We start from the raw sequence: 25,667 nt of genomic DNA on the forward strand, positions 1-25,667 counted from the left end.
AGCTATTTGTTACATCACTTCTGCATATTAACTATTCTATAATACATCTTTTAAAAACATAGTTTCATATTTAGAATTTCTAATTACATTGGATTTTAAATTATGTCTTGATATGTGAGTAGGATGCATGATGGTTTGTTTTGTAAAATGCTCTAATGTGGGAGTGTATTGAGCAGGAAGCCAGTGATTTAATAAAACTCATTTGAAAGCCTGCATCATTTAAAAAATAATAGCAAGATATGGTTTATGAACTTCAGGTAAATGAAACATGGTGATGATTTATCCTGTCCAGTACTTTTATATAAGGAACAGTATGTCATAATTTTTGGTATACTATCTTATTAAACTTCTTAATGTCTAACACAAATGTTTAATTTCAGGTTAAATAATGGAAGTATGGCTCTTATAATTGCCCGAAACACTTCCCGGTCAGAATTTATAAAGCACCTGAAAAGATATGCCAGTGTAAAAAATCAGGTATAGTAAATTATTTTTGTTACTTATTCACAAAGCTATTAATCATGGAGAGAGCGAGCGAGAGAGAGATGCTGCAAGAGTTTACATCGAGTCCTGCCTCATAAGAAGACCTTATGTTCTGCTGAATATATTAATCTTTTTTTCTGATCTGTTTCATCCAAATTTTGAAAAGCATATACCAGTATTAATATGGATTGGCCTTTTTCGAACGATGGGTTAGTGGTTATGTTAGTGGTGATGTATATGTAACCACAAAGATAAAATTGAAAATGTAATGTTATGTTGCAATGTGAAATAAATTAAGGATAAAATTACATACTCAGGGCATTCTTCAGAATGAAAAGTATTGAAATTTGAGAGTTTAGCCTTCTCGATATTACCGCGGCAGACTCTCTAAAGTTACAATCTTTAGATTTTCCTGACATCTGTTTGCATATCTGCCTATGCTCATTGATTGAAATAGATTTTATGTATTTAAAAATGTAACCCTTTTATTCAAATATTTATTTACAATGAGAATGTGTGAAGATACATATTTCTAATTAAATGATTTGCCTTAAAGAGAAACAAACAATAACTATTACAAGCCCCATAATTTTGGCAGATATTTTGACCTAATTATTCGGAAAATGATCCTAGAAATATGTGAATTTCTGAAATTGTGAGTCTTTGAAGTACGTGAGTATGGTTGTAAAACCCTATAGTTTCACACATTCTTAAAGGTTTAAAATGGTACTTGGATGTAGTTGGGAGAGAACAGATGGGAGGAGGAGGAGAGTAAACTCAGCCAATGACTGGCAGCTGAACCTTGCTTATGTACCTTAGCCATTGCAAGGCTCTCCATTTTTGCCTCATTATAATTTCAGACTTTCTTAGGCCATTCTTAAGAAGTTTGATCTGTCTATAACATTACTTGATCCTCATGTATTGAGCAACTAGCTGGGCTGTTTTTAGGAACTTAAATCATAAAAGAAAATTAGATACAGTCTCACTTTCCTTATATATCAAAGTAGATGAGCAGATACAATGTAGGTTGTGAGCCTATGTAACAATTTTATGTGTGTTTGGGGGAAATATGGAGATTTATTATTTTTCAAAGGAATATATGCCTTTTCATATTTTACTAAATTTCTAAACATTAAAACCAAATTTAAAAAAACCCAAAGCAGTATATATTCATTGCTGTTTCTAAGGTAGAAAACAGAAACAAGAAAATAATTTAAAGCACTCAAAATTCCGTGTTCCTTGAGATAAGTATCATTACCTTGGTAGAATTTTTTTCTGAACCCTTTTCTATTAAATGAGAAGTGAGTATTAACCTCATTCATGTACCCCTATTTGAGAACTTAAGTACATATTAACCTATTAATGTACCCCTGAGAAACTATGTTAGGGAGGTGTGTGTTGCACAAATTGTTTATGGAAGGTCTCTTTTGAAATTGCCCATGGGGCAAGTTTCTTTTGTAAACTTTTTTTTTTTTTTTTTAAAGTCAATATACCTTTCTTCTGATTTTAAAAGCAATGATTACCTTAAACATAAGGACAGGCCGGGCACGGTGGCTCAAGCCTGTAATCCCAGCACTTTGGGAGGTCGAGGTGGGTGGATCATGAGGTCAAGAGATTGAGACCATCCTGGTCAACATGGTGAAACCCCGTCTCTACTAAAAATACAAAAAATTAGCTGGGCATGGTGGCACGTGCCTGTAATCCCAGCTACTTGGGAGGCTGAGGCAGGAGAATTGCCTGAACCCAGGAGGCGGAGGTTGCGGTGAGCCGAGATCGCGCCATTGCACTCCAGCCTAGGTAACAAGAGCGAAACTCCGTCTCATTAAAAAAAAAATAATAAATAAATAATAAGGACAGATATACAGAAAATAACAAAAACATATATCGATAAGATGTTTTCTAGGCCGGGCACGGTGGCTTATGCCTGTAATCCCAGCACTTTGGGACACTGAGGCAGGCGGATCACGAGGTCAAGAGATTGAGAACAACCTGGCCAACATGGTGAAACCCAGTCTCTACTAACAAATACAAAAATTAGCTGGGTGTGGTGGTGCGTGCCTGTAGTCCTAGCTACTTGGGAGGCAGAGGCAGGAGACTCACCTGAACCCGGGTTGTGGAGGCTGCAGTGAGCAGAAATGGTGCCATTGTACTTCAGCCTGGTGACAGAGTGAGACTCTGTCTCAAAAAATAAAAAGAAAAAAGAAAATGTTTTCTACAAGAGATAATGTTATACAGAATGTATCATATTTTCTCATACACTCCACCAGGCATATCTTGCTTTTGATACAAGAAACTGTTGCCTGTGTGAGATTCACTAGCCTTAACGCTGATTTATCAACTTTCAAAAAGTAAAATCCATATTGCTTTTATTTTTTGCAAATAAAAATTCTAAAATATTTTGTATAGTGTATATTTTGTATAGTGTATATAGTAATAATAATCAGATTGATTCCCAGGGTGACTGTTTTCAAGGAATGTTAATTTGATTCATTAGTTATCCACACAGGTGTGTGTACTTAGGCTCTTTCCTTCCTGGTGACATTAAAAATGTGAATTTATATACATTTTGTAAGATTATGACAATCAGATCTATGTAAGATCATATCTACTGCATAATTTGTAGCAGTGCTGCTATTCAGGAAGGGAAATGTGGCAATTCAGTTTAGGGAGAGTAACATCTGCTTCTCTGAACCATGTTTACCAGGTTGAATAAGTGAATGTTACTGTATAACACTATAAAACTGATTGAAACCACCATGTGCGGGGTGGCTCCTGCTGCCTTCTTCATCTCCGTGTGAAATTAGATGGAGGGTGAACACTATCCTCCAGAGTCCTTGCAGCTCCATCCTATTGCTTTGCCCCCACTCACTGTCCACACTTTTCTCTTTCATTGTGACCGTTTTTAGTAGGGAGTTTAAAACCTTAAATGTGAGTGCTTCCCACGGATTTGTTTGCAGCCCCCTCGTCTTCTCAGGATACCCTCTCCTGGATGGTCTCATTGCCCCTCACTTTTCAGCTATCTAAGCATCATGTACTCTCAAGGGTTCTGTCATCTCGTCTGATCTGCAGGACCTCTTTGGCTTCTTGTATGCTACAGAGGTTCTAAAACTCACTGGCATCTTGAGGTCAACATGTCCACAGCTGACATTTCCCCCTAACGTTGCCCCTTCTGCATTGCTCTGCATGGGTTAGTGGCACCAGCTTCTACCCATCCGGGTTACTCTGGACTCGGCTCCATCTCCCTCATTCCTCACTACCAGTCCCCTAACTTGTTCTATTGGTCTCTTCTTAAATGTTTCTAAAATTTCTCTCTCACCTTGATTCAAACTTTAATCCTTTCTTACAGTAGATGCCTTTCGGCCTTCGGGTTCTCTGGTCTCGTCTTCTATACCTCCTTTTAGAGAAACCTTTTTCTAAGACATGCGTTGGATTTCTCTTTGCTTAATTCTTCACTGCCTTTCTCTTATTGTCAGAATATGGAATTTCCTCAGTCTGGAACATGGGGCTGTTGTATTCGGGTCCCTGTCTGTGTTGCAACCCCACCTCTTATTACCACTCTGCACCACAATCCCAGTGTTTCGGCATTGTATTCATTGGCTAGCGTTGCCATAACAAATATGACAGAAAAGATGGCTTCAACAACAGTAATGTATTTCTTTCATGGTTCTGGAGGCCAGAGCTGCAAGATGATGGCCGCAGGTTTAGTTTCTCCCAAGTCTTCTCTCTCCAGCTGGCACATGGCTGTTTTCTCACTGCACCTGCAAGTGAGTGGTCTTTCCTCTGTGCATCCCCGATGCCTTTTTCTATGTCCAAATTTCTTCTTGTTATAAGGACACATCATTAGATGAGGGCCCGAAGACATCATTTTAGCTTAATCACCTCTTTAAACATCTAATCTCCAAATACGGTTACATTCAGAGGCATAGAGGGTAAGGATTTTAACACAGGAACTTGAGGGCTAAGGGGCATGATTCGCCCGTAGGAGTCACACTGAATTCTGTGTAGTTGCTTGACCATGGCATGCCTCTCATTTTGTAAATGCTTTGTCTCTCCAGACTTTCTTCTCCAGGCTAAATCTTCCATGTTCTTTAAGACTCAATGCAAATGGAAAGTTTTCCCAACATCCAGAGCCTGTTCGCTTGTTTCCTGCATTGAACACGCTTGCACCATCATGGCACTTCCCTGTTTCACAATTGGAACTGTTTACTTCTCCCCATGCCCCAAACATACCCTCACACTTGATGCTAAACTGTTGGCTCCCTAAAGTCCCACTTAACAATGTCTGTGGCTTCACAGTTAAAGCATTTGAAGGATGGCTAGACCTTCATTTTGTGAGGTGTGCACATGACAACTGCTGATTTAAGGTAACAGACTTACTGGTGATGGCTCTCGATTCTTGGCATTGCTTGGCTTGCAGCTGCATCACTGCAGTCTCTGCCATCTTGGCACTCTTCTCTCCTAAGGACATTGGTCATAGTGGATTAGGACCCACCCTAATGACTTCATCTTGATATATCTGCAAAGACCCTACTTCTGAACAGGTGACATTCACAGTTAGCAGGAGTTAGGACTTGAACTTATTTTTGGGGGGTGGGGTGCGGATATAATTTAGCCCATAACAGCCAGTTGTTAACATTTAAAACACAATCTCTAATATGAATGATTATGCAGATAATTCTACAAGGATGAGGCATGTAGCCACCGCTTTACACCAGAGGTGGGAGGCCTAATGCAGTAACTGTCAAACAGTTTTGCTTGGGGCTCTCTAATTCAGTACCTTAGTCACAGCAGCTGATGTGATCAGATCGTCTACCGTTTAACTGTTTACTATACAGTATAAGCTGGAAAGTCTGTTGGACCTTGGTATCTACATATGTAAAATATGGGTGCTGGGAAAAATAATAGGTTTCTGTCACCTTTTAAAACTATGTGTTTCATTGAGGTTTATAAGTGGAAAAGGGGAAAAAGGTATGTAGATGTTTAATTAGGAATATATCTCCTGTCATTTATCTGAAAACTGAAATGAGTAATCATGTATTTCCACTAAAGTGATTTGGTTATGTTTTGTTTCAGAAAATCATAGTGCTTTTTCAGTATAGTTTCCTTAGGCAAACAAGAAAAAAATGCAAGTTGAAGTTTACCTCGCACCATTCTATAGTGGTCAGTAAGTAAACAGTGATCTTGCAACTTGTGTTCATTGTTAAAGTAGGAATGGGGCAAGTAAACAGCTGTGAAAATCCATATTTGATTGGCTTTCTCTTTTTTTATTTTTTTAAATTGCATTTTAGGTTTTTGGGTACATGTGAAGAACATGCAAGATTGTTGCATAGGTACACACATGGCAGTGTGATTTGCTGCCTTCCTCCCTTTCACGTATACCTGGCATTTCTCCCCATGCTATCTCTCCCCAACTTCCCACCCTCTGCTGTCCCTCCCCTATTTCCCCCTTCCCTATTTCCCCCTGACAGACTCCAGTGTATGATGCTCCCCTCCCTGTGTCCATGTGTTCTCATTGTTCAACACCCACTTATGAGTGAGAACATGAGATGTTTGATTTTCTGTTCTTGTGTCAGTTTGCTGAGAATGATGGTTTCCAGGTTCATCCATGTCCCTACAAAGGACATGAACTCATCGTTTTGATGGCTGCATAGTATTCCATGGTGTTTATGTGCCACATTTTCCCTGTCCAGTCTATCATCGATGGGCATTTGGGTTGGTTCCAGGTCTTTGCTATTGTAAACAGTGCTGCAATGAACATTCGTGTGCATGTGTCCTTATAGTAGAATGATTTATAATCCTTTGGATATATACCCAGTAATAGGATTGCTGGGTCAAATGAAATTTCTATTTCTAGGTCCTTGAGGCATTGCCACACTGTCTTCCACAATGGTTGAACTAATTTACACTCACACCAACAGTGTAAAAGTGTTCCTATTTCTCCACATCCTCTCCAGCATCTGTTGTCTCCAGATTTTTTAATGATTGCCATTCTAACTGGCATGAGATGGCATCTCAATGTAGTTTTGATTTGCATTTCTCTAATGACCAGTGATGATGAGCATTTTTTCATATGTTTGTTGGTCTCATCGATGTCTTCTTTTGTAATGTGTCTGTTCGTATTCTTTGCCACTTTTGAATGAGCTTGTTTTTTTCTTGTAAATCTGTTTTAGTTCTTTGTAGATTCTGGATATCAGCCCTTTGTCAGATGGGTAGCTTGCAAAACTTTTTTCACATTCTGTTGGTTGCCGATTCACTCTAATGACTGTTTCTTTTGCTGTGCAGAAGCTTTGGGGTTTGATTAGGTCCCATTTGTCTATTTTGGCTTTTGTTGCCAATGCTTTTGGCATTTTGGTAATGAAGTCCTTGCCTACACCTATGTCCTGAATGGTTTTGCCTAGATTTTCTTCTAGGCTTTTTATGGTGTTAGGTCTTATGTTTAAGTCTTTAATCCATCTAGAGTTAATGTTAATGTAAGGTATTAGGAAGGGGTCCAGTTTCTCTTTTCTGCACATGGCTAACCAGTTTTCCCAACACCATTGATTAAACAGGGCATCCTTTCCCCATTGCTTGTTTTTGTCAGGTTTGTCGAAGATCAGATGGTTGTAGATGTGTGGTGTTGCCCCCGAGGCCTCTGTTCTGTTCCATTCTCTTTTAAAAGAAGATGTACTTCCAATTTTATCTTCAGAAGTTTACACCTATATTCTTCCAAATTAAATTCCAAGTGTGAAACTTGCATTAGTTTGCTTTATGTTAGCTAAACTAATTGACAAGTTGAAAACTCTACAGATTATGTCTTCTGTATCTACAGGCTAGTATTAAAGATGATCTTTAATGGAAAAATCTACAATATCATTATTATATGCAGCTTCTCACAGATCTCCACTTTTTTTGGAAGACAAATCTTGTTTTATTACAAATACTTGTCATAAAAGATTTCTAGATGCTAGATCTAAAAGAAGCCAAAAGACTTCGGATGAGAGATTCGTTCTCCCAAAGAAAGCAGAGATCCCTGTTCATAGTCTCAAAGCTATAAAAATGTCAGCATGCATGTCACATGCATTGTGAGAGAGGGTGCAGTGAACTTCAATTTGTGTTAGTAGCTAGAAATAAAGCAAGTATCATGATTATTTGTATTTATTTTTAGTTTAATTTTCCATTTGTTGAGACTTACACTGTTGAGGAAGTAAAAATTCATCCAAGAAATACCAGTGGATATAATCCAGAGGAGGAGGATGAAACTGCTTCAGAAAATGGGTTCCCTTGGAATGTAGATGGCGATTTAATGGAAGTTTCATCAGAAGTCCATATTAGGTAAGTCTAATTATTTCACTGCTTTATATGTCAACCAGTAAACATAAATCTATTGGTACAACAAAAGCTCTCTTCTCTCAACTAGCAAAGCAGGCAGTTGGTTGGTTTTTTAAAAAATCAGGAGATCAGGGAAGCATAAAAAGAGACATGCACAAATTTCAATTAAAAAAGTAACTTTACATTTATTCACCAATTGTCATGTAGAGCCAAGGCATTTGTTTTGGTTATGTGTCTAAATTGGCTTTCCGATTTTTTATTGTACATAAACTATACAGATAATGTCTACAACTTCCATTTTAGATTTTTAAAAATGAATCAAGATCTTAAACCTTTTAGTGGAGCCATCTGAGTAGTGGAGTGTTAGATTTTAATCCTTCAGTCTTGTAGTTTCCTCTCACTCATAATTACTGTAACACTTTTTGTTCAGAAATTTGCTTTTATTAGGTGTTTATGAAGCATTAAACTTCCTTTATATAGGAACAGTTTTACATATTAATGAGCAACTGGTATAAACAGGTTTAGGAACCTGCAGACTCATCCTTGGTAGGTATTGTTTTACAGAGGCAATGGAGAACATTAGACAATCAAGGAAGTCAGCTAAGGAGGCTTTAGAGTAATTACTGTTGATTTATTAGAGCCTCTCAGTTTTCTAGATTACAGCTCTGTCATGAATTCTATGTTTGTTATCAATTTGTATTTGGCATTGTATAACAAATAAGTTGATGAAATAATGAATTATACATATTTTCTTTATAGATTGCATCCAAGACTTATCAGTCTTTATGGAGGAAGCATGGAAGAAGTAAATGATTCCAAAGTCACCTGTAATTGCTTCTAAAGGTAATGTACAAACCAGAAGTTTAATATCAAGAAATATGGACATTCTTTAAACCTGTGGTCCTCACCCTTTTTGATACCAGGGAATGGTTTCAGGATGAAACTGTTCCACCTCAGATCATCAGGCATTAGATTCGTATAAGGAATATGGCACCCTAGATCTCTCACAAACCAGTTCACACTCCTATGAGAATTTAATGCTGCTGCTGCTCTGACAGGAGGTGGAACTCAGGCAGTAATGCTCAATTGCTCCAACCTCTTGCTGTGTGGGCAGTTGGGGATCCCTGCTTTAAACAGATATCCTAATAGCAATTGCTATTTTTGATGTTACTAACAATTAGCCTCTACTGTTTTGAAAGTCAAGATGAAATATCAATTCCAATTTTGGTTTTTACAGTGTTTTTGTATGCACAAAAAAACTTAGGCAGCATCATGGTATATCAATTTAAATGAAATAATTTGGATACTTTCATTTTTCAGGATTTGAGCCCATTAATTGTCTGCCCTGATTTTACTGATTCCTAATCCAGAGCAGTTGAATTTCAAAATCAGTTATATATACACTACCTGCAAAAAAAAAAAAAAAAAAAAAAAAAACACTAACCATCCCTGTCTTCTTAAATTTTATTTTGAACTGGGCAAAATTTAGCCAAATACATAATTGCATTTCTCTTATATCAGAGGGGCCTGTGTTGGACAATCACAGCACGCAGCTTTCAATGTGCTCAAATAATAGATAGTCGTTTCTGAGTAGGAAATAACCAAATTTAAATTTGTAGAGAAGGCATTGGGGCTTGATTTCTCATCTATGATCCTAAGACATTCTCCTGAAAGAATGGCTGGACTCTTTAGAAGGATAAAAATGTATCTTTTGCACAAAGACTGTTTTCAAAAATACATAAATGTCACAAAGTTTATTCCTGTGTATACGCATTCAGGAGGTTTGGTGCTTGCGTTTCACTACTCAAATGCTTTCACAAATCTCAGAACATTCCTCACCATCATGCAGGCCTGTGAACACATAACTTTTATCAATTAGGATGGCTAGTTGCAGAGATTTCATCTAGAAATCTTTTCCAAAATTGCAAAGACTGCTCTCTAATGACAGATATTCAGAATTCAGCCACAGCTTTCTTAGGAAGACAGATAAAATTATATTCTGCAATTATCTAGCTCATAAGCGTAAAATAAATATTACAAAAATGATTCTATTTGCAAATGAAAGGTATTTAAATTATTTAAAATCCAGAAAGTCATTTCATTTAAAATATAGAACTTCATAGAATACAAACAAACTATAAATATACTTTAGCTGTCACTTAACATTTCATGGAAATTTTGATGTCTTTTATATTCATTGTATACGAATTGAATCAGCATCTTTCAGCTAAATTTATGATTTTTGTTTCTCCATTTTCATGCAAGGGAACACTTACATTTGAAAAGAGTAACAAACTGTAACATCCAAGCAAATATTTGTGTGATAGTCAATATTTTACACAGTACATGTATAAAGTATAGACCCCCTACTTAGTCTTTGCACCACTTTGGTTTTTAAAAAGTTATTAGTGAGGTGAGGTTTCCATATTTTTTAAATCAGTGTATATTGGCTAAAGTGCAACACTCACACTCCTTTGTTTCAGCATATAAATTTGAATATTTACGTACCTTTTTTAAATAACAAAACATTTGAAGATGGTTCTTAACTATTTACTCCTAGGTATGCTTGATAAATCTGTGTTATAGGAAGCATAATATATATTTACATAAACACACATTATATATACAGAAAAATGGGAAAATCCATAGCTGTATAAAAAATAATTATCTAGAAGTCATTTCATTAAGCTCACACCAGTGTACAAGTTCAGTCTGAATATTGCCCAGTAGGCCTATAATATTCACACTCTGCTAAAAATAATGGTTCGAGCAAAGCCCATAGGAAATGTCTTATAAATAAAAGGCTTTAAAGTGATAATGGTCTACTGCCACTCATTAGAAAATTTGGGAACAGCTCTCTTAAAAAATTCTACTAAATATTTTTAAAGAACATATTTTGAACAAGTCTCAAAGATGTATTTGAAATGAACCTCTTACCAAGGCAACCACATATAGTAAGTAGTATTTCTTTGAAAGGAAAAATATTTCAAGTCTAAGACTTCTCCAATATGATTCAACTCAGATACACTTTCAGGATATCTTCAAGGGTTTAGTTTTCTTGAATAAATTGAATGCTTTAGTGTTTTTCTACCCATTTAAAAGCTGAGAGATTATCTTTGGCTCTATTATTACCTTGGCAGTTCTTTCTCAAAGAGTAATCATTGGTAAGATTTTCCCCTTGCATGAAGACATAGTATGTCACAAGATGATGAGTAAAACAAGCCCAAGAAAAATTCATGTTTTCTTGTAAACAGTGTCTGAAATTTCTTAACTACAACCTGAGTCTGTTTTCCATTCTCTCAATTTGAAAGACGTCTTTAATCATCATCATTGCTTTTACTGTTGATGTAACTCCAACTGTTTCTTCTGTTTTCTTCTTGTAGGATAGATTTGTATTGTCTTTTAAAGAAGCCAGCCTGAAAATAGCATTACATAATCACTAGTGTATAATTATGAACACTCTTATCTACTATACTCATTTCTAGTATCTAAGCAGTTAACACCAATATTTCTTAAACTGTGTCCCTCATAGCATCATAACGGTTTTTTAACAGGTAATTAGTTGGGGACTAATTACTAAAATTTTTAACAGGTAATTAGTTGGGGACTAAAAAAACATTTGTTTTTAATGCAGAAATTCTCAGTGATATATGCCACATTCTCTCCAAAATTGATATTCAGTGTAATTTGCAGTCTTTTCCAAATGCTTTTTTAAAAGGAACAGCTTTCAAAACAAATTAAGAAGGCATATTTTTCTAGAAAGACTTTGGTGTTGAAGAGAAATGTGAGATCACTACTGAGCAACATAAAAAATTAACATTAAAATACTGAAATATTTAACTTGAAAACCAGAAACTGGCTTTGAGAAAATAATGTCACTTTAAGTAGTTTAACGCTCGTAATTCTTAAAAGCTTACCTTCCACATGACATAAGAGATCAACAAAAGTACAATAAGTCCAAGTAGCAAGCTACTTGAAATAATCACTATGGTAAAATGACGTTTGGGTCTTTGATGATGTAGTCCTTCCAGTAGAACCTACATGAATTAAGAAAAAGCTTAAAAAGCAAAAAAACCCAGACAGTTTAAAAACTTGCTTATATTTCCTTTAAAGCCCTGCCATAATCCCCAATAATATTTAGAACCTCCCACCCCATTTTCTTCCTGGTTCTAATATAACCACAGGAAACACTGGTAACTGTTTAGCAGAAACACTGAGTATGATGGGCTCTATCCATGACTGTTCCTCCAGTCTATCCAATGCTCACTGCTGCCCAGTTCACCTCTCTAAAAGAACTGCTGTATCATTCCCTCGTGCCAGTTGTGGAAAATGCCAACTCTCAATCGAGCATTGAGGGCCCTCTGTGAGCTGGTCACACTCTACTTTCCCAACTCAGTTATTCAACAGGAAATAATTGTAAACAGACACCCTTGGCATGTGTTTCCTATAATTTTAACGTAGCAGTTAAGAGGGTAATCTTACATGCGCAACGTTCTCATCCTGGTTTAGTTCAATAACTCTTGGGTTTGGCTCTGGAAAAGCTGTTGCCTTTATTTCAAACTTGAGTGCTGAAGTCTCATCCTGTTTAATAATAGATCACCATAGCCTGATTTATTTCATGAGGACTATTAATAGAAATAATTTATCAAGATCTTTACCTTCTATTAGAGGTTTCCACAATTTATCTTCCCCAATTTGCTTCAATACTTAAAATTAACTGCAGTGCTTCCTTTGGTTCCCAAAGTATGGTTTAGGTATTAATTTATATAGTATTTCATTGAAATTCTTTGATTAAACATAGCTACCCTGCAAATTACTTGATTTAAATATTTATTAGACAACAGCAAGTTAATAGTTACCAATGTTCTCCACCCTGCCACCGCATATTGAATCTATCTTGTTTGGGCTTTTTATTTCTTTCTACATTAAATACATGTATGGAATTCAAATATAAAATCAGTGGATGAACTCAGAACTTTACTATCTAAAGCAAGGACTTTAAAACCCCAAATCCATGGAGCTTGGGTATCCGCAGATGCACCTTACAAGTTCTAAGAATCTTCAGGAGATGTTTTCATGTCTGCATTTGCTGAGGGAGATGAGAATATATTCTTTAGTCAGACTCTTTAAGAGGGATATGACCTTTAAAACTACTGTGCAAATGTGATTTAACATTTTAGAGCCGACAATAAATGACAAGCTTCATACAGAGCTAGAGCCATTGGTTCTCAGCAGGGAGGATTTTATCACCTAAGGGCCAGTCAGGAACGTCTGAAGAAACTGTCAAGTGTCAGAATGTGAGAGGTGGTACTACCAGCAGTGAGTGTGTAGAGGCTGAGGATGCTACCAAATATCCTACAATGCACAGGATAGCCCCTGACAACAACAATATCTAGTCCAAAATGCCAATTATGGCCACTGAGGGGAAACCTAGACCTAGAGAGAAAGAGAAGGCAAATTGCAAAAGGTTAAATGACTTCCTGATGGTCTAATGACTTCACTTTCAGCACAGTTGAAACTAGAATGGATGTTTCTTCTTTGCCTGTCTAGAAGATCTTCATCGTAATTACTGTTTGGTAATTTCAAAAATCCAACTTGAAACATAACAGCTGCTATTTCCTTCAGCTTCCTTTGTGCCATGAACTATTACTAAGTGCTTATAAAAATCATCTCATTTATTCAAATTGAACAGATGAGGAAGCTGAAAAGCAAAACTCCAGATAACATTAGTTTTATCTCAAACTATTCCTTAAATATACATGCTCCTTTCCAGGAAGAAGTCCAATATTTATTATTTTTAAAGATGAAATGTTTTGTTGATGATTTCATGAAAGCTTTAGTTTTTCTTGTTAACTATATTTTTAAAATAAAAGACCTTCAATACAATTCAACATCCCTTCATCCTAAAAACTCTCAATAAACTAGGTATTGATGGAACATATCTCAAAATAATAAGCTATTTATGACAAACATAGCCAATATCATACTGAATGGGCAAAAACTGGAAGCATTCCCTTTGAAAACCAGCACAAGACGAGATGCCCTCTTACCACTCCTATTCAACATAGAATTGGACATTCTGTCCAGGGCAATCAGGCAAGAGAAAGAAAGTGTATTCAAATAGAAAGTGAAGAAGTCAAATTGTCTGTCTGCACATGACATGATTGTATATTTAGAAAACTCCATAGTCTCAGCCCCAAAACTCCTTAAGCTGACAAGCAACTTCAGCAAAGTCTCAGGATACAATCAATGTGCAAAAATCAGAAGCATTCCTATATACCAACAACAGAAAAGCAGCCAAATCATGAGTGAATTCCCATTCTTACAAGGGATGTGAAGGACCTCGTCAAGAAGTACAAACCACTGCTCAAGGAAATAAGAGAGGACACAAATGGAATAACATTGCATGGTCATGGATAGGAACAATCAACATCATGAAAATGACTATAATGACGAAGTAATTTAGAGATTCAATGCTATTCCATCAAGCTACCATAGACTTTCTTCACAGAATTAGAAAAAAAAAAAAACAAAACAAAACCTTTAAATTTCATATGGAACCAATAAAGAGCCTGTATAGCCAAGAAAATCCTAAGCAAAAATAAAGCTGGAGGTCTCATGCTACATGACTTCAAACTATACAACAAGGCTACCATAACCAAAACAGCACGATACTAGTACCAAAACAGATATATAGACCAATGGAACAGAACAGAGACCTCAGAAATAACACTATACATCTAAAACCATCTGATCTTCTATAAACCTGACAAAAACAAGCAGTGGGGAAAGGATTCCCTATTTAATAAACGGTGCTAAGAAAACTGGCTAGCCATATGCAGAAAACAAACTGGACCCCTTCCTTCTACAAAAATTAACTCCAGATGAATTAGAATAAAATGTAAAACCCAAAACTATAAAAACCCTAGAAGAAAACCTAGGCAATACCATTCAGGACATAGGCATGGTTAAAGACTTCATGCCTATAACACCAAAAGCAATTGCAACAAAAGCCAACACTGATAAATGTGATCTAATTAAAAGGCTTCTGCACAGCAAAACAAAGTATCAGAATGAACAGGCAACCTGGGAGGACATTTTTGCAATCTACCCATCCCACAAAGATCTAATATCCCGAATCTACAGGAACTTAAATTTACAAGGAAAAAAAAACCCACATCAAATGGTGAAGAATATGAACAGACACATCTCAAAAGAAGGCATTTATGTGGCCAACAAACATGAAAAAATACTCATCACTGGTCTTAGAGAAATGCACATCAAAACTGTAATGAAACACTACCTCATGCCAGTTAGAATGGTGATTATTAAAGAGTCAGGAAACAACAGATGCTGGTGAGGCTGTGGAGAAATAGGAACATTACACTGTTGGTGGGAGTGTGCATTAGTTCAACCATTGTGCAAGACAGTGTGGCAATTCCTCAAGGATCTAGAACCAGAAATAACCATTTGACCCAGCAATTCCATTACTGGTTATACACCCAAAGGATTATAAATCATTCTACTATAAAGACACATGCACAGGTATGTTTATTGCAGCACTGTTTACAATAGCAAAGACTTGGAACCAACCCAAATGCCCATCAACAACAGACTTGAGAAAGAAAATGCGGCACATATACACCATGGAATACTATGCGTCTATAAAAAAGAATGAGTTTACATCCTTTGAAGGGACATGGATGAAGCTGGGAGCCAACATTCTCAGCAAACTAACAAGAACAGAAAACCACTGCATGTTCTCATTCATAAGTGGGAGTTGAACAATGAGAACATATGGATACAGGTAGGGGAACATCACACACTAGGACCTGTTAGGGATTGGGGTTTTGGTGAGGGAGGGATAGCATTAGGACCTAATGCATGTGGGGATTAAAACCAAGATGAGAGATTGATAGGCACAGCAAACCACCATGGCACATATATACCTATGTAACAAACCTGCACATTCTGCACATGTATCCCAGAGCTTAAAAAGTGTGTGTGTGTGTGTGTGTGTGTGTGTGTGTGTGTGTGTATTAGATTTTAAAGACAGTTTGAAGCAATTTGAAAATAATTTAAAGGTGTATGAAATGTAAGGCAGTCAATTTAATTTAATAAGTTTCATAGGCAGTTGTGCATGCTTTCTAAAATAAACATTTTAATTTTTCCATAATCTATTTTAGTCCTTTTATTTTCTTTGAGACAGAGTATCACTCTGTCGCCCTGACTGGAGTGCAGTGGCATGATCTTGGCTCACTGCAACCTCAGCCTCCAAGTGATTCTTATCCCTCAGCCTCTGGAGTAGCTGGAACTATAGGCACAGGCCACTACACCTGGCTAATTTTTGTATTTTTAGTAGGAACAGGGTTTCACCATGTTAGCCAGGCTGGTCTTGAACCCCTGCCCTCCAATGATTGTCCTGCCTTGGCCTCCCAAAGTGCTGGGATTACAGGTGTGAGCCACTGTGCCTGGCCTATTTTAGTCTTTATTACCTGTTAATTACTAAAGCCATTCTACTTATTTAGTGTAGCTAATTGACGTGTTAGAAATAGTTGAGTTTTACTCCAAAATTTTATTTAAACCTTAGTTTGTTGAATGCCTTCAAACTATCCTGCCTATATGACTGAACCAAGTTGTCAATGTATTTTAGACTTACCATTTCTTTTTTTTTTTTTTATTGCATTTTAGGTTTTGGGGTACATGTGAAGAACATGCAAGATTGTTGCATAGGTACACACATGGCAGTGTGGTTTTCTGCCTTCCGTCGCCTCGCCTATATCTGTCATTTCTCCCCATGCTATCTCTTCCCACCTCCCCACCCCCGCCATTTCCCCTGAACAGACCCCAGTGTGTAGTGCTCCCCTCCCTGTGTCCATGTGTTCTCATTGATCAACACCCGCCTATGAGTGAGAACATGCGGTGTTTGATTTTCTGCTCTTGTGTAGAAATCCCATTTGACCCAGCAATCCCATTACTGAGTATATATCCAAAGGATTATAAATCATTCTACTATAAAGACTTACCATTTCTAAAATGGATGGCCGGCCTTCCAACTGGATATGAACACTGGCTTCTTTTCCACTTTCCATTTTCCCAAAATTACACAGGAAATTTAAACAATGTGGATCAGCTTTTATGCAGTACTTGAAAGGAATATTAAAGTGCTACATTAAAATTTTCAACATTGGAAAATATTTTAAAAATATTTTATATAGAATTTAATATATACTCTAATAGCATTTTGATAATTATCTTTCTATAAATATGAAATTGAACATCTGCTTTCCTTGGTATTTAAAAATTATCTTTGAACAAGACATGAATGTTTATTTTGTAAATTATATTAAAGTATTTAAACTGGAGCATATGTTCTTATTTGTATTAAAAATCTTCTGGGACAGTTTTTTTTTTTTAAAGGTTCCTAATCAGAGTCTTCCTAAGTTACATATTCTATGTTTGTTATAAACGTGGGTTATTTCAAGGTGATGATTGCTTATCCAGTTTCTTTTCATAAAGTCACTAAGATGAAAACAATAAAAATTCTCATGCCACAAAGGTTGCCCAAGGGTCTGGAACAATGTGTTGTTGGTAAATAGCAGTTGTTAGACAAAAAAATGAAACTGTACAATGTATAACGTGTGTGTGTGTGTGTGTCTATTTAGTTATTTATTTTTCTGAGATGGAGTCTTGCTCTGTTGCCCAGGCTGGAGTGCAGCAATGCAATCTCAGCTCACTACAACCTCCACCTCCCGAGTAGCTAGGAATGCAGGCACCTGCCACCACGCCCGACTGATTTTTGCACTTTTAGTAGAGACAGGGTTTCACCATATTGGCCAGGCTTGTCTCAAACTCCTGACCTTGGGATCACCCCACATCGGCCTTCCAAAGTGCTGGGATTACAGGCATGAGCCACTGCACCCAGCCAACATATTTATATAGGGGATAAACTCTGGGTCTATCTCAACTCTCCAATTGTGTTTGTTCCTTTCATGCAAGAATACTAACTAAACTTGTCTTCTCTCTTATCATTGGAGTGACTGCTCAAACCCATTGACTTGATTTTAAGTGTCTCACTTTTCTGTCAAAAAGCAAGAACTACAACCTAAAAAATTCAAACTTACCAATAGCCTCTTATCAGTCTTGTAAAAGAACTGGAATATGCCTTTCAAGGTCTGCATTGTACTTTGTTGCTGCTCTAATGCACATTCTCTTTGATAATTTTCAAAGTGGCATTCTCCATTAGTAGTCTATGAAGATAGAAAGCAAGAGAATTCTTATCTTTTGACATTGGAAAAAAAAAAAAAAAACAGCAAAAAGCAACATGGTTTTAAAAGTTCCAATAGCTTATCTTTACTAAAATACATCAAGTACTTCTGAAATTGTGGAATTTTTTGACATATTTGGGAGTGATTAAATGTCTGTGGCAAAAACACAAAAACCCAGCCCAATTACAGAGGGTTGGATATAGGTTCTAAGCTGATAAAATGACCTACACCTTACAGAAATGTGAATAATGATATTAGAACATTAGCATGAAATTAAATATTTGCCTTTATAAGCAAAACAGTGTAACACCATATCCTTCTCTCTAAATCTGGAATTTAAGATTTTCAAAAATCACACCTCAAACCTATTTAGTAGATGTGTTGACTTGTCTTCAAGCTGACAAGCTCAAAACAATTCTGATGGAATCATCAGTGCAAAAATATTGGTTCTTAAGAAGTGGTTTGAATAATGCTCCCTTAAAAAAAAGGCTATAATCTTCATCTTTGAATAGTGGTTTCAAGTTCTATGAAGAATTCTACCAATCAAGTTACTTCTACAGGTCCATATCACATAAAAATGACTCTTAAAATAATTATTCAATGAAGATAGAACATAATTCTGTTATTGTAAAAGTCAAATGTAAAAGTTCCACTGTAATTCTGTAGTTTTAATGAAATGTATAATATTCAAAGCATAATTTAATAAATGCATGTGAATTCATAGCTTAGAGTGTGACTGAAGATAACAATTATCCATTTTAGCATCATTACTTGAATAAAGGACTGGTTTACATTTATTTTAGTATTTACTTGAATAAAGGACTGGTTTACATTTATTTTAGTATTTAAGACACATAATAAAGGTTAGGTGGAAGAAATACATTTTTTTTTTTACCTGAACATCCAAAATGTTGAACAGCTTATCAGTTTGGGGGCTAAAAGAATTTGGTACCATTATTTTCACACTAACATTGGGAGCCATGCTATTGCCAGTGTTGATAACCTGATAATAAGGAAAAAATTTTAACAAAGTAAATGTTTTTTTATAAACATAAGTACAGATATCAATGAGCTTTTAGGTGATCCCATATATTCCATGCAACATTTATACTGGTGTAGGTTTATAGTTGGCAGCTGCACAATAAAGGGAGACAGGATGTCCACAGTTAGAATTTAAGATATTGACAGAATTTTTAAAGTTTGCTAATTATTTCAAATGAGTCATTATTTCTAACCTCCTAGTTTTGGTGTTGTTGAGACCAAAATATATAGGCTGATGGTTTATTGGAGAAACAGTCTTAGGAGACATAAACAATATGTATATTTGTATGTTACATCACATATATTAAAAATATGATCATTTGGCTTTCATGGGGCAGGCCAATATTTTACTATTCATCAGCTAAGGAAAATACTAACAGGTGTTCTTAGTGTTCCCAAGACAAAAGTTTAAAAATGGCAAGAATTATGACCAAAACTCAGGTATTGTAATTCTAAATCCTATGATGCTATCACACAATCACTCTGTGCTGAGAGGATAAGCAGCTGGAGAAAGTGAATAAAAATGTATTTGTATTCAGGAACCACTTTCAGAAAATTAGAAGAGTATGTTGTTGGGCTTTGAGAAAGCACAACAGGTTTTTAACAATATTGTTCAAAAAATGCATGAGGATGATAAATCTGGGGATTGAAGATTCCTGAAAAAGGAAATGGGGCCAAAATATAGCCTACTGAACTGGCAGTTTAACTATAAAACCAACACAGTAAGTCAGAAAGAGATGCATCTCAATACCTCGATTAAAAAAGACTTGGCAGACCTGCAGTCATTTTTTGAATGCATGTGACATAGTGAAGAAAGTAAATGTCTCTAAACTGGGAACAGGTGGTAATTGCTAATCCATAAAAGCACAGGGCAGTTGCAGAAGGAAATGTCAGCAACAGATACCTAGCAGTGCCCAGTACTACAGACAAGGTCTTCTCGATGCCACTAAATATCTAAATCACAATCATCTCTTGTTTGCCTAACAACAATTAGACCTCTAAGAACAAATCTACATAGTTGGTCAGACACAGAAATCCTATATACTGCAAATTTCTCCAGTCCCAGGCACTACATTATAAATTCAGTAGAAAATACTTAAGTATTAATTATAAATTAATAAACATTCTAGAGCCCAGTTTGGTTTCTGTTTTAGTTTGTCAAAGCACAAACTCCCATTGGGTTTTAGAGGGCATTTCTTGGGATTTCAAAGTAGAGGACTAAAATTTTTCAACATTAGTATTAACTAGTGTAACAAAAACTGGAGTATACATAGAATCAATAGGATTTCAAGGTCATTCTTTTTCCACAGATCTGGGGCAAGGCCCAGGAATCTGCATTTTGGATATGTAGCCCAAGTAATTCTAGTACACATTTTGAAAAGCATTGTCTTACAAAATATTATACCTAATCCAAGATTCATTCACATCTATAGATTATTCTATAAGAATGCTTGGACAGTGCTTTTGGTTCAAAGAGTATATATTTTTGAAATTATTTACTAATCACCAACATCTTTGATACCACAAAAATCTCAGTTTTACATTAATTTTTTTTTTTTTATTGTACTTTAGGTTCTGGGGTACATGTGCAGATCATGCAGGATTGTTGCATAGGTACACACATGGCAATGTGGTTTGCTGCCTCCATCCCCTGTCACCTACATCTGGCATTTCTCCAAAAATGTTTTTAAAAACAGCTTTACATCAGTCTCCAAATACTTCTGAATAATGATAGTACTCTCTAAAATTTATTTAATAATTGATAAAGCACTTATCACAGGTCATAAACTTATGGCTTGAAAGGCTGACCCACGTGACCTTAAATGGAGATGGGCGGTAAGAACCTGCTTTACTTTGTAGCGTTAAGGCTTTTATAAGGTTTCAACCAAGAAGAAATTTCACTGATTTGCACCCAAAGATGCATTCCATTGGCTTGTCCTGTTTTCTGTATACATCTCTAGCAAAGTCAGCTCATCCCATAACTTTGCCTGTTTCAAGCATTATCTCTGTTACCGCATGCTCTTTCTCACTTGTCCTGTAAGGGGATATGGGCTTGAATACCAGGGACGAGACAAGTGGAAAGAATGCAGTAGGGGTCTGAGAGGCAGGAAGTACCCCTGCTGCAGCCCCCCTCTAGCCAGCCATGGTCTACAGAGGCTGAGGGACATGATAAGTGTACACTGTCTCTTGGGGAAATGCATCAGTGATATCCTTTTAGGTTTTTACAAATATCCACACAATTAGCTTTTCTTACATGGAAAGTTAAGTTCATTTTCTCCACCATGCATGTTTCAGGCTCATTTTCATCATTTGATCCATACACAAATGAAGTTGGGTTTACAAACCTGGTGGAAACAAATTCAAATGTAATTAACTGTCTTATTCAATGATGTGTTATAAAGAATCTTTTTCTATAGACTGGATTATAGCATATTTATAAGGCACCATGAAATACTTTTGGTTTTATGGCCATATACAGATTATATTTAAAAAGAAATTAAATTAGAAGGCCATGTGCTCTGACCTGGGTGACAATATCTGTCCTCACTAATATTCTTTTCTTGCCTTCCACAACACTATACCTTGTTCATTCTACTGAACAGTCCTTCTCTTTCAGCCCTTAAGTGATTCATTTAAATTTGGCAAATGTGGGATAAATTACATATTGGCTTTTTCCTAGGGCTCTTATAACTCAATTTATGCTACCCATTTTGAAGTCATTTCTTTCCATCTCATTATCCCTGCTGGCTACTTACAAAGAACCCCAAGTCTGGGGAACAAGTCTAACACTGTTAAGTATGATACATTTTTCGTTAGAATACAAGGCTGTCACTCCTTAGGCCTGTGATTTGACATTTTTATCTGCAATAAACTTTAAGAAACATGTCTCTATAGAGACCTCCACTCCATAAGGTGCTCACATTTGGCAGCTAATACTAGGTAATCCCAAATTAGAAACCCATGCAACAGGAAAGAAATCAAATTCAAATAGCATAGATTTAGGCAGTTCAATAGGTGAACATCACTTGTTCAAAATAATGAGATGTGAGTAACAGAAAAATAGGAAGGCACTCATAAGCCAGGAGGAGTGGCAAGATAAAAGTTGAACATCCAGAAACCATGCAATGAACTTTTATTTGCTTACTCGTGATTCTCTAGGTCTTACTCTCCTGTGAATGGCTTTTTTTTCTCCTCCTGTTGGCTTTATCTCACAAAGTTGACAATCCCATCAGCTTCAGACACTGACAATTTACATTTACATGGTTGTATATCACCTTTCTAAGTGGATAAAATAACTGGGGGATGGTTTAGATTTAGAGCAACAGTAAAGGCTCATCTGTCTATTTGTTCTGTAACTCATATATTTTATTGTATAAAAATGTAGTTTTAAAGACTTGCAGCATGAATAAGTTCCAGTGGAATTACTGAAGATTTTCATAAGGCCCTTTCTTTCTCTACACATTTCCTTGAATGAGAAGGGGATCAAGTCAATCATTAAAATAATGAGGATGCAATGAATTCTGGTACTTGGGCTGTGGTTGAGGAACTCAGTGATCCCATAGGTATAAAAAGAGGACAACAGACACCTTGCAGCCAGATCCCTCACATCTCAATCCGTTTGTCACATATGTAGATATGGGACTGCAGAATAGTGATTTGGGCAAGTTCCCACTTTAGACTTCACATGGGCATTGAGTATGATTATGAAAGCTGCACATTGCTTAATTCTAGGTGCCCATGAATGGCATAGTGCACAACTGAAGTCTCACTGTGGCCTTACTAGCTTATTTGGGCTCTCCCAGGAAGAAATCTCCTCCAACTGGGCACTAGTTTGATGTAGTATCAGTGATGATTACAGAGTGGATTATTATAATGGACAGCTAAGCAAAGGACCATAACAACAAGATAATTATTCAGAGATAGAAACAGTATAGTATCCTTTATTTAAAAAATCTAGAATACAGGTTTTTCATTAATATAAGAAGCAATGAAACTGAAAATCAGCTCTAAATTTGAAAGGAGGCCTTTCTGTCTACTTACCCATGAACACTTAGTGTAACCTCATATTTTAAAGGTATTGCTACAGTCACTCTGTTACGCTTCAGATTGCCCACTTCCCCTTCATTTTCACTACACAAATAGAAAACACGCTGTTAGAATTCACCAAGCAGAAAAACCATCTTTAGAGGCAACTAATTACATACCCTCTATACCTAATATACTCAGAGGTTTGTGTAAATGCTTGTTGGGGAATGGGGATAAAAGCAGATGTGGTAGTAAAAAAATTTTAGGACAAGGTTGGCAGAAAATTTCATCATTTAAACTGTTATCATTTGCTTCTAGTGCTAGATAGAGGAGTTTGTTGTGGTTGTTTGGTTTTTTAAAAAACAGAACATGCAAGAGACGTTTTCTCTTACAATTAATGGAACAGTGTTTCATGGTTTTCTTAATTTCCCCTTCAAAATATGGGAGTACATTTCTTCTAGTACTTTTTTTTTTTTTTTAAACTTTACAATAAACTATACCAGGTAGCATGCACTATGATACTGAGGTCCTCGTCTGCTCTGCTGAGTGAGCTCACATCCAGGAGAAAGCTAATATCTATCTGTAAAACACAGAACAGGAAAGTCCATTAAAAAAAAAATCTTAAGTGCATTTTTTTATCATCTGAAATTTTTTTCTTAAAAGTTTTTGTTCTATGGAATGTCGAATTGAACCTATTCTAGAGGCATTGGCTACTTCTCAATTGGCAGTAAGATTCAGGGAAGTTGCTGGGTTTGTGGTAATTTTAGACTACATGCATTTCCACAAGTAACATTCAAAGACAAAGCCTTCTCCAAATGTGAATGCAGGCAAGTCCAGACTGACAAAATTAGAAATGCTTTCACAACTTGAGCGAAGACTCTTGCCAAAAACACCTTTTTGTATAGCAAAGATAACATGCCTGGCAGACAGGACCACCTGGGGTGGGGGTGGGGGTGTGGGTGAGGGGTGTTGGGGAAGGGTGTGTAGGGGGAGAATTCTGATTGACACGTATGCAGCCCCTGCCTTTAAAACAGTGAACATTGCCAAAAATATAAACACAAAGCTCAAAGATTTCAAGAACCAGTTTTATTTCATCACTCAGCTACCTACTTTAAGCTAAAATATATATAATATTTTATACGCAACATGAAGATAGGGAAGTATAAAAAATATTCATGATAGTGAACAAAAGCCATAAATGTGCAACACTTACCCTTGAGAGATGATCTACATATATATAGCCAACACTGCAGTCAAGTTTTACCATGCCAGAGTTATCTGTGACTTCGCAGTTTATTTGTTTCTCTTCCTGATGGGAAAAATCAAACAACTGGCTTGGACAGGAAGGAGATAAAAAGTTTGTAACATATGTTTAAGGATGGTTACTGAAAAGAATAATATCTCAGAAGTATTTGCTTTCCCAGGGAAACTATTTTCTATTTATGTTTGAGATTAATAGAAATATAAATAAATGATACATGAATGTGTTTGTATATGCATACAGGTATACCATAGTATTCAAACAGATTCTCCACAAAAAATTTCTGGACTTGTTTTATTCATCTTGGTATATTCCCTATTTAATCCAAGATCTAAATTCCTTGAAGAATCATGAGGCAAGAAATCTATTAGGTTCATATTTTAATGGCCTTCTCTGTCTAGTATGTGAGAATGTGTTTAATGTATTTAATTAAAATAGTGATAATCTCAATAGGTGTAATGAGGTTATAATGGCAGCAAGTATAAAATATTTGTAAAATACAGTCCCTGAATATTTGAGTTTCCACTCTTCCTTTTGCAAGTAGGTTTTAAATGTTCTACAGAAAGAAGTTAGTAGATATTTGTGAGAGGTTGAGGGTCGCTCTTGGTGTGAAGGTGTGGTTCCTGGACAAAAGATGAGTTAATTTGATAAGGGATAGAGATTACATTAATTGTCTGAATGTAACCTTAAAATAAAGAACAGTAACTCTGGAGCCCGGCATGAAGGACCAAGGTTACTTGTTCAAGGACCACAATCAAGGGGCAGACATCATCACTGTTCTGACATCAGACGTGCTGGCTACAGCAGTGAGAATGTAAAAGCAGCCAGGCAGCTTCCTCCTACTCCTAGCACTGGAAAACAGGAGGTTAATGCCTTTGGACTTAAGACCCAAGAACTTGCCATTCTGAGCAGGGGCACGGAGGAAGTCTGAAAATAATTAAGATCCTAAACATTAAGACTTATACCCCAAATCAATGAAGTGAATTCTACCATTTACTTTTTAAAAAACAAAGTAAAATACTAAGTAGTATCATGCTATTGTGGTTTACAGTACTTACCAGCTCTAAAATCTTAATGAAGTAAAGACCCATGGGTAGTGTGACATGTAGAGTAGTTTCATATGCATCATCTCCAGCATTAAACAAGGACACATTCAACATTAATGTCTTCATACTCCCAACAGCAATATGGGTTTTATTTTCATGGGGCCTAAAGATGAAGTAATATTATTTAGTTCTTGTATAGGAAATAAACATCCCTCTCTCTCTCTGCATATATGT

General features: G+C 36.2%; 2 protein-coding genes across 10 annotated transcripts in view; one reads left to right on the top strand and one right to left on the bottom strand.

Moving 5' to 3' along the window:
- Window positions 1–25,667, top strand: part of CERKL (CERK like autophagy regulator) — a 145,101-nt gene that overhangs the window by 114,323 nt on the left and 5,111 nt on the right. For 6 of the 9 annotated variants that reach the window (XM_074399392.1, XM_039469950.2, XM_074399389.1 and 3 more), the window contains 3 exons: window positions 381–477; window positions 7,628–7,794; window positions 8,551–8,634. In XM_074399392.1, the coding sequence (XP_074255493.1) occupies window positions 381–477; window positions 7,628–7,794; window positions 8,551–8,632 (346 nt within the window). In that variant the 3' untranslated portion in view covers window positions 8,633–8,634. Of the gene's footprint in view, window positions 1–380; window positions 478–5,556; window positions 5,656–7,627; window positions 7,795–8,550; window positions 9,280–25,667 lie in introns of those variants that run through there. The other 3 variants (XM_003921805.3, XM_074399390.1, XM_074399388.1) reach the window with 2 other exon arrangements.
- The window catches only part of ITGA4 (integrin subunit alpha 4), an 89,562-nt gene continuing 71,845 nt past the window's right edge, over window positions 7,951–25,667 (bottom strand). Inside the window, exons 18-28 of the mRNA XM_003921809.4 lie at window positions 25,446–25,596; window positions 24,340–24,435; window positions 23,627–23,706; window positions 23,142–23,231; window positions 21,355–21,445; window positions 18,955–19,062; window positions 17,916–18,041; window positions 16,818–16,937; window positions 12,274–12,372; window positions 11,709–11,828; window positions 7,951–11,207 (exon numbers count right to left, since the gene is read on the bottom strand). Of these exons, the coding sequence (XP_003921858.1) occupies window positions 11,109–11,207; window positions 11,709–11,828; window positions 12,274–12,372; window positions 16,818–16,937; window positions 17,916–18,041; window positions 18,955–19,062; window positions 21,355–21,445; window positions 23,142–23,231; window positions 23,627–23,706; window positions 24,340–24,435; window positions 25,446–25,596 (1,180 nt within the window). The 3' untranslated portion in view covers window positions 7,951–11,108. The remainder of the gene's footprint in view (window positions 11,208–11,708; window positions 11,829–12,273; window positions 12,373–16,817; window positions 16,938–17,915; window positions 18,042–18,954; window positions 19,063–21,354; window positions 21,446–23,141; window positions 23,232–23,626; window positions 23,707–24,339; window positions 24,436–25,445; window positions 25,597–25,667) is intronic.

This window comes from Saimiri boliviensis, chromosome 5, assembly GCF_048565385.1.
Source record: "Saimiri boliviensis isolate mSaiBol1 chromosome 5, mSaiBol1.pri, whole genome shotgun sequence".
Taxonomy (NCBI): domain Eukaryota; kingdom Metazoa; phylum Chordata; class Mammalia; order Primates; family Cebidae; genus Saimiri; species Saimiri boliviensis.